The sequence below is a fragment of the Cupressus sempervirens genome, chromosome 4, assembly GCF_028749045.1.
Source record: "Cupressus sempervirens isolate cs-2001-9-10 chromosome 4, ASM2874904v1, whole genome shotgun sequence".
NCBI lineage: Eukaryota > Viridiplantae > Streptophyta > Pinopsida > Cupressales > Cupressaceae > Cupressus > Cupressus sempervirens.
In genome coordinates, this window is record NC_143121.1 from 468681092 (window position 1) to 468690511 (window position 9420).

General features: G+C 34.8%; 1 protein-coding gene across 2 annotated transcripts; it reads left to right on the plus strand.

Moving 5' to 3' along the window:
- The first annotated feature begins 6213 nt into the window (after positions 1-6213).
- LOC149561999 (uncharacterized) lies at positions 6214-9139 on the plus strand. 2 transcript variants are annotated; one of them, XM_089825535.1, is made up of 3 exons: positions 6359-7514; positions 8217-8261; positions 8641-9139. In XM_089825535.1, the coding sequence occupies exons 1-3, from the start codon at positions 6728-6730 to the stop codon at positions 8757-8759; spliced, it is 951 nt and encodes a 316-aa protein (XP_089681661.1). In that variant the 5' UTR covers positions 6359-6727; the 3' UTR covers positions 8760-9139. The 2 variants fall into 2 exon arrangements, with proteins under 2 accessions (XP_089681662.1, XP_089681661.1); XM_089825536.1 differs by lacking the exon at positions 8217-8261 and having other exon boundaries at positions 6214-7514.
- The last annotated feature ends 281 nt before the right edge of the window (positions 9140-9420 follow it).

Below are 9420 nucleotides of genomic sequence, written 5' to 3' on the forward strand. Positions count from 1 at the left end.
GATCTTGCTAGCTAGGAACAACTAATTGTTCATTTTATTATACCTAATCTGATGATAGTTCTACAAGAATTTGTAATCAACCCAAATAATTAGTAACTAGACCAATTTAATTGGGCTATGGCTTGTTTCTTTCTAAAAATATCTTCTATAATATATTTTTGTAAAATTTCTTACGAACTCTACTCATTTTTCTTCGTCTGCTTTATTTTTGTGTAGGATCTTAAGGTAAGACATTTAGCATGGGTTGAGTGAGTTTTATTGTTTTATTATTTGGATTCTAGAATATGTATGTAGTAAGGGTAGAGCAAGGGCAAGGGCATGAAGATCACAATGCCATGGTATGACAATGCAACCACGGAGCTAGGGAACAACCAAAGATTGACTAGAGATTATTACAATATATTCAAGCTCATTCGATGCCATGGACAACAAAAAATATATTTATTAGATTTACGATCTCATATAGGGAGGAAGATATTCAAAGTTAGTGTGAAACAATAGAAAGACTAAATAATAAGGAGAACACATTATAAGAAAAATATGATGACAACAAAATGCAGAGCAAGGGCATGACTAGAAAATCGTAGATCTCCACACTCTTTTGTAACTTCTCTAAAACCCTTATTCGGAGCTCTCTACCTATTTTGCGTACATCTCTCAATTGATCCAAAAAAATGAGGAATGATTAATGTCATATTTAATTTTGTTTATAATCATGTTAATGTCACAATTACGATGCCAACATCGGTATTGCGACAATGTTGGGGACAATTGCAAAAATAACATGAAAATCACCACAAATTACACCACCATCGCAAATTATTGTCACAATTTGATCTCAAATGTTGTACTGAAGAATCAAAACTATATTTTTCAATCCACAACACAGGTTGAATATGTTGCTACAATAGTCAATTTTTCTAATATTATGTGGATCAAGCAATTATTGATTGTTGAAAGGTATGAAGGAAGAGATTACTGAACCTATTGTGATATATTATGATAACACAAGTGTTATGCACACAAAGACCAAATACATTGCTATCAATAATCATTGCTTGAGAGAGTTGGTACAAGACAAAGAAGTAAGATTAGAGTATGTGAACACAAAGGAGCATATAGCTAATTTATTCACTAAGGCATTACCTAAGGATGCATTTGAATATCTAAGAGGAAAGTTAGGGGCCATTCCTCTATCTAAAAAAAGATTAGAAGAGATGATGCATTGCATCAAATGTTATGATCAAAATATCTTACACATTAATGTAGGAAGGTCACACTTTAGCAACTGTCTAAAGATTGTGAAAAGTTGGACTGAAGCATGGAGCAAATGAGACTACAAAGAATCAAGGTAAACATGAAAGAGAAAACATGATCTTGAAATATTAGTTAGGTAGTGACATGAGGATTTTGTATATGTGAATGGTTGATGTATTTGGCATTGTTGTCAAAAAGGGAGAGTATATTGTCAAGTTACCATCCTATATTTGAATGACAAAGGGAGGATATATATGAAGCTATTGTTGTCAAAAGAGGGAGACATATGAAGCTGGAGATGAAGATGATTAGAGGTGTTGCCAATACAGTTGGTATTATAATTGGTGCTAGCATTGAAGATTATAAAATTGGTACCTTAGAGGGAGAAGTGTAAGTGAGTGCGAGATGAGAATCAAAATGAAAGTAAGGATATTATTAAATATCTATATATAAAAAAAGGGGAGTTGTTACTGTTAAATCATGAGAATATCTTTTGCATTTTCATGGTAACAAGTGGTGTTGCCATCAATGTGAAAGAGGGAGATTGTTGGAAACTACAATCAGAACAATTGTTATGTTGTCGTTGATGCCAAACCTACTGGAAAGACATTTACTAACAATGTAGAGTCCCATATCAGTTGATTGATGAAGAGGCTTTGAAAAGAGAAATAACTAGATGAACTAGTGAAGTTATTGAGAGAAAAGAAAGCAAGTATGATGGAATCACCATGGGCACTTGATCAATTAGTCTTTGACGAGATGATGTATTGTTTAATTGGTGTATGAAGTATATAAGTGTTGAGTTAAACACAAGAAAATCTTAGTGAATGGTGGTTAGTTAATGAAGGAGTTGAAACAAAAGATTAAGGAACATAAAAGATAGTTGAGAAAAAATATTAGTCGAGTGCTAGTTATGGTTGAGGAAGATGAAGACATGAAATATAGTAGCAATCGAGCACAGTGAAGACCGGGCGAGGTAATGTAAGCCAAGTGAAACATAATAGTAGTGACCAAGCTATATAGTGATGGCTGAGTATCAACAAAATTATAGTTTGTGAAACAATCAAGTTTGAGGCTGACATAGTTGAATTATTGGATTAGTAAAAATGCATAGATGATAAGGATTGATGAGCTAGCGTATTAAATACACAAATTGAGTTTGTTATGTGATCAAAAGGCAATTATTTGATGAGAAGTTTCTAAAAGTGTTAAGAAATGAGTAGAAGGAAAAAATAATAGATAGACTCAATGAATCTAACCTTAGCCTAAGATCTATGGTGATGTTTAAGTGGAAAAAGATCATAGCTGCCTATTTAAGGAGGCATAAGAAATGTTTTCTAGTGTTGATTTGTTGTTGATTTTTTATGGAGAACTTGTGAAGAACAGAGTAGTAGAGCAATAATGAGAAGATTGGTGAAGTGTGATTGCTTGAAGGGTTGCCAAGTAGATTGGCGATGGAGATGATAATGAAGTCCAGTCAATGAACCAACAAATGAGCCAAATGGAGATCTAAATTTGTAAAGTGAGTTGTGTTTTATATATCAAACTTGTCGTTACTTTCTAACCATCGTGGAATTCAAAATTCTTTAATCAAGGTTGACCTAACAGTCATTTTGTAGATCCTTTAATAAAGGTGACATTCTAATGGAATGATCCAAAGTGCTCTAACCAGGTCACTCCTAATAGGGTGATTAAATCCTTTAATAGGTTCACACCTAACAGTGGGTTTTGTAACTTTTAACATAGTTGGCTCTTAATTGAGCTCACTTTAGAAGAGTGAAAAGTGGTAGCATGTTACTTGGTGGTTTTTCCCAAATTGGGTTTCTACATTAGATCTTGGTGTCATATATGTGTGAATGTTATATGTGATGCATGCTATTTACTGTTGCTCAACATATACTAAAGAAAGAGTTAAGTAATGAACAAAATGTTAAGTTGTTGATGATATGCTATATGGACCGAGTGGTGTAATGAGATTTTATAAATCATTTGAAGTTAGTAAAAGTTAAATTGGTACATCTGGACTTGAGGATAATTGATTCACCCCCCTCTTAGTTATTCTATATATTCTAACACCAACATCTAGTTCTATCCAATAGTTTCTACATTCTAATTCGATCAATAAGCTAGGTTAAATACCCAATAATAAATCAATAGAGATTTTATTATTGTAATCAATTTAATATAAAATTTTCCCCTTTTCTTCAATTGCATACCACATCACTACTTTCATATTGAATGGGGAAGTCATTTTTTATGAGTTTTTAAAATCTAGTACATATTTTTTTAACGATCATGCTTATATATGTCCCATAATCCATTGTTCCCTTCAACCTCATTACAACTAATTAAAATTTCTACATATACCTTTTACAATTCAAGTATAATCTTTTTAATTGAATCTAGTTGGAGCTTTGTGTCACATTTTCATAATTGATCTCACCCTTCAAAAATTTCTACTTTGAGTCTCAATTATTGGGAATATAAGTTCTATATACATCAATGCCCTAGTAAGGATATATGTGGTCGCCATTCCATTAGGAAAGTCAACAAGGGGATACCCCCATGGTTGCCAAAATCAAGCAAAGGGTGTCATGTGTAATGAAGAAGGATGAATATGGAATAGAAGGGATAATGGGACATTGGGATTAGAGGTAAGTGTAAACAAGGAGGATTATTATTGGCAAAAAATTAAGAGGGATTGGAGGGCAATGGAGTATGAAAGAGAGAAAATAAGAAATGGTGGATGCAAAGCTTGAACAAAGGACCTAAGGTTAAAGGAGGTTAGAGTTTTTGTGATTTCATTGATTATTGCAGTAGATCTTCTCATTCCATGTGGGTCCATAGTGATTGTCTTATTGATTCCTTATATTATATAACACCTCCGTGATGATTTTGCTCCATGATTTTTTACCTCTCATAATGATTTAAATGCCTATATATTGCACTCTTTACTATCATTGAAACCTTTTTTGTCCTCTAATGTTGTTGGCCTATGGTGAATATTTCTTCCCTTCTTAATTGACATCATAATCCCCTTGTTTATCTTTTAATTGGTGCCACTGTTTGTAAATTCTTGAACTTTTTTTTGGTTGACTTTCCTTTGTATTTCATTGTCTGTAATATTTTATAGTGCAACTTCTTTTTTCCTTGTATGAAATTTTTATGAATCTTTTGTGTCTATTAGTATTTACTATTTTTTACTGATCATTTTTTAAAAACTATTTTTAAAGATTCTAACCAAAGATAACCAAAAATAATATGCAGCCTATCCATATTCAAAACACAAAAGTTTGAACATAAAACATAATTTTGTATAACAATCTTAGAATCTTCAAAATCTTTAAATACTATTTAACTATTCTTATCAACCTTGTTTATGCCGATTATTGCTTGAATAGTTCTATGTTCGATGAAATTACATTGTTACTAAGATTTATAAAAATTTATTTCTAAGAAATTACATTATCACTAAGATTTATAAAGGCCATACAGTTATTACCATGTTTTAATCCTTGTTGCTTTAGAACATATTGCTAGACAATCTAATACCCTTTCTTTTTTCATATATTTGCCAAAAAATGTCTAACAACTATATAAAACATATGTTCTATTAAGATAATATTTAATATATTTTTCATAGGTAAACGATCGAAGCCTAAATTAATTATTATTATTTTTTGAAGTTAATTATTATAATATGTTAAGCTCGGGAGATTTTAGAAAAATTGACCTAAAACCCACACCAAAGATATGCAATAAGCTCCGCAAAGAGAAACAGAACATGACAAAGACAAAGAAGGGCGTGCCAAACAACTTGTGACCCCCACAAACACAAGTTAGTGGTCAAAAAAAGTATATACATTAAATCAATAGACCACCCAAAAAAGGAACAAATCAACAAGATTAAGACTTTCCCTTAGGTCTCTGCTAGTGGGACCTAGGGGTCACGTCGAAAGATGGAGAGGGGTTCTTTGACTGTTTTTCTTTGACCGTATTTATCCATCTTCAACCTTGACTGTTGCAGAATGCCAGACCAATGAACTCGTAGAACTATTAGAGCCAACAGTGATAAGGTTAGTAGGCTCACCCAAGGAGACAGAGCCAAAACCAACAGTGGCATGGACAGGGATAGGGACAACAGGGTTAGCAAGGGTTGGTGAACCAACACCAACAATGACATGGACAACACGCTTAGCAAGGGTTGTTAAACAAACACCAACAAAAGACACAACATTTCCCACTATAGCAAGGGCAACAAGCTCACTAGGAATAGGAGGAGAAGTAGAAACAATGATAGTAATAGAATTAGCTGAGTCACTATTAACAAAGACAACAGACACACACACACACACACATTCATAATCACCATTAGACGAAGCAACAAACACCTTCAAAAGATGTAGTATCCTTAGTGGAATCAGGAGGAGACTTACCATCATGTGCCAACACTGAAACATTGGCTTGCCCATCTAAGTGAGGGGGCCCCTTTAGAACTATGTAATAATTATTAGAAGCACCATTCCACCATGAGGAAGACTATTTTGGTTTAGCAATCCTTGTCCCACAATTAGCAACACCATGCCTTGTCCTGAAACACAAAGGAAAGCCCTCATAGTTCAGAGGTTGAATCCAAGAGTGCATTGGAGACTTCAATTCAATCTCAACAGGTATACCTTCATAAATGTGAATATCAATATACCCTCATAAATGTCAATATCAACAAGAATGCAAGCAAAAATAGAATGGAACATATCAAATGAGTCCTCATCAATTATCAAGAAGTCACCTAGGGCATCACTTCATCCTAAGTTAGTAAGCTTTATCGAAACGAGATATAGGTGAGAATTTGGGGAAAATAACTGCCCTTGGTAAGCTATGCTTTTTAGTTTGCCTTTTAGACGTCTCCTCGTTTGAATGCATCCATTAAATTCAAGACTGAAGGCTGAGAATCAAGGCCGATCTCCTTTCATCTCCAGCATTTAGTCGTCGTGTGTTGACATTGTTGTGATTTATTTTGAATTTTGACATAGCAGTTTGAATTTTCTGCGTTTGCTTCCCTCGGGACTGCAAAGGCAAGTCAAGTTCAAATTTGGGCGCCAAGTTAAACGCAAATGCTAATGCAAATGGACAACACGAAGAGTCGACGAGAATTTTAAATTCCCAGCTCAATCTCCTGTAGAGCTGCTAATTTAGGATGCACTCATGTCTGTCCCCAATTTCATGGACATTTTAAACAATTTGTCATTCACAGTTTTACTTTTACCGTGTCCCTCACCCTCGAGCCTACCATTGCACAGTGCTCGGCAAACAGCTAAGCTTCCACTTTCCTTTTCACTTTTCCTTCGACCATCTGCTGCCATGTCGAATCTTTTGCTTTTACGGCTACCGTATAGAGAAACTGGAAAGAAAGAAGCGAGTGTGCAAGAAAAGAGAAACCCTAGTTCCTGGATGCGCATCGAACAGGGGAATGGCGGAATGGCAGTTTAGGGTTTGCGCCTGTGCCCTAATGGGAGTTATGTACCTGAGTTATGCAAATGCAGATAGCATATGCAGAAATGCATGTGGAGCGCAGGAGGTCGATTATCCGTGGGCAATAGATGACGGATGCGGTGCACCCCAGCTGAGAAACATGATGTCATGTGATCAGGAAGATTCAGATTTAGATTTGATGTTCCACACCATTTCTGGATCTTACAAAGTGCAAAGCATCGACTATGGAAAACAACAGCTCACGGTTTTCGACCCCAACATGTCGACCTGCAATACATTGCAATCCCAGCCCAGCAAGGAGTTCAAGATGGAGAAAGTCCAGTCGGTGGTGATCTCCCCCTCCCCTGACACGCTCTTCATTCTCTTGAACTGCTCCATTGATTCCCCTGTTCTTCACAGGTATTCTTCACTTTGCACTAATTTCTCTTCCACCACATGCCAGCAGTTGTATTCCTGCCCGGCCTTCAATATTTTTGTGATGAATGGCACAAACCCTCCTCCATGTTGCGCCACTGACTACACTACATTCAATTTGTTGAGCTTGGAGGTGCTTGACTGTTCCCATTACACCACCATTTATAATGCAGATTCATTGAATACCGTGAATGCCCTAGATTGGCCCTATGGCATTCACCTTTCTTATTCCCTTCCGGAGAGCATTTGCCCCCAGTGCCAACGCTCTGGTGGTGCTTGTGGTTTCAGTACCGACACTGAGAGGCCCCTGTGCTTGTGTAATGGAGGCATGAACTCTACCAGGGACTGCGGTATGCTCTCACTTCTCTGCATTTTTTAATCCGTGGTTATAGTTTGTTGTCTCTCTAGTATTATGATCTCAGTTCTTCAATTTTTTTAAATAGGTAATGGGCTGAATATATTATCTATGGTTATTTTGATGAGATTAATAATAATTATTTGTCAAATTTTTAAGTTAACAATTTACCATTGTATTATTATAGGCTCTTGCCTAACAGTGAAGAATTTCTGAATTTCTAATCTGTGGTTTTGTTTTCTTCACTCTGCCTTAGTTCTCTTATCTTCTCTCTGGCATGGCAGTGAAGAATTTCTGAATTTCTTATTTTGTTATCTGTGGTTTTGTTTTCTTCATTCCCTGCCTTAGTTATCTGATCTTCTCTCTGACATGGATGTTAAGAATTTATTTAGCCCATTTCCCTGTCTTCATGTTCGTTGTCTCTCTGACTTGGTTTTCTTAACTTGTCCCTGACATGGCATGGAAGAATTTCTGATTTATTGTTTGCTACATAGGTGATATTTATGATTGATTGTTTTGCGTTTAGGTGATTTTTATATGGGCGAGGGTCTGTTTCCAGTAATTGTTTATATGAGCTTAATTGTTTTAGTAGCTAGTATTCATTATATACAGGTAGGGTTTATAGAAGTATGATTTTTGAATGTTATAGGAGGCGGGTCATTTTATTTAAGTGGTGTTTATGTGGGTGAAATTTTAGGAGGCCTGAAAAATCTTGGGATGGATAACTCTTCTCAAAGTTCAGGTATTTCATTCCTTAAACATGGTTTGAATATAGTAATTTCAAGTAAATAATTCATAATTTTATGTTAAAACATTATCTTATGAAAATCAGATCGAAGTTGGCTACGATTGTTTTTAAAAGATAGTTTTCTAAGGGTTTTGATTATTCTCTAAAACAAAATAAGTTATTATCATGAAATCTTCATAAATCTCATATATAATGCTTCCCATAATCATTCAAAATTGATTGCGTCTGAACGTGACTAAGATTTTGTTAAAGGTCCTCTAAGCAGCTGTCAGGTTTTACTGATAGTTTAATTCCTTTAATTCACCTATTTTTTAAAGATTTTTTTAAATGTGGGTGGAGGTCCATCATATTTTAAGCTGTACATTTTTTGCAGGGAGCTCGTCAGCAACAAACTCAACAAAGAAGACAAACATTCAGATATTATTAATATTTTTGATGATTGCCGGCATGAGCAGCTTAAGAGTTATGGATTGCTTTTCCAATTCTCTCTGAGCTGAATCTTCCAAGATTACTACTCTCATGAGTTTTGAGCGGAGGGCTCCAAGCTATTTTCTTCGTCTCCAAGCGCTACCAACAAAGTTGTATACTGAACATCGCAGCAAACAATTTAAAGGTGGGAAAGTAGCCGTCTTTTCGTATTGATGCTCTGCTCTGGTACGAGGAGAGAGATTCAATTTTTTATTATTATTACTCGACGGCCTTGTGAATGGAGCAACTAACTAGGCACCTTTTCAAGCGTTAGAACAAATTAGCTGATTCAAGCCTGAAGTGAAGGGTAAAATAGTTCTCATGTTTATACAATTTTTAGTATATTATTTATTAATAGAAAAGGACTTTTTATCAAAAAAAAATAAAAAATCTTTTGTGCTTTCTATGATTATCTTCACAAACTTCTTTGACACAACTCATACTTATCTTTATTTTACTTGTGATATATTTTAAAATTAAACCGTTTAAATGAATTTGGTTTCACAATGTTATTCTTATTTATTCATATATATATATAATTTTAACCACACTCTCATTTTCAACTATGCACCTACCATTATATAGTCTTTAGCTACTTGGACTTAAGTATTCCCTTACTCATTGCCTTGCTCTTTTCAAAATTTAAAATAGATTCGTTTTCTTATTAGTCTCCTTTGTCCACCCT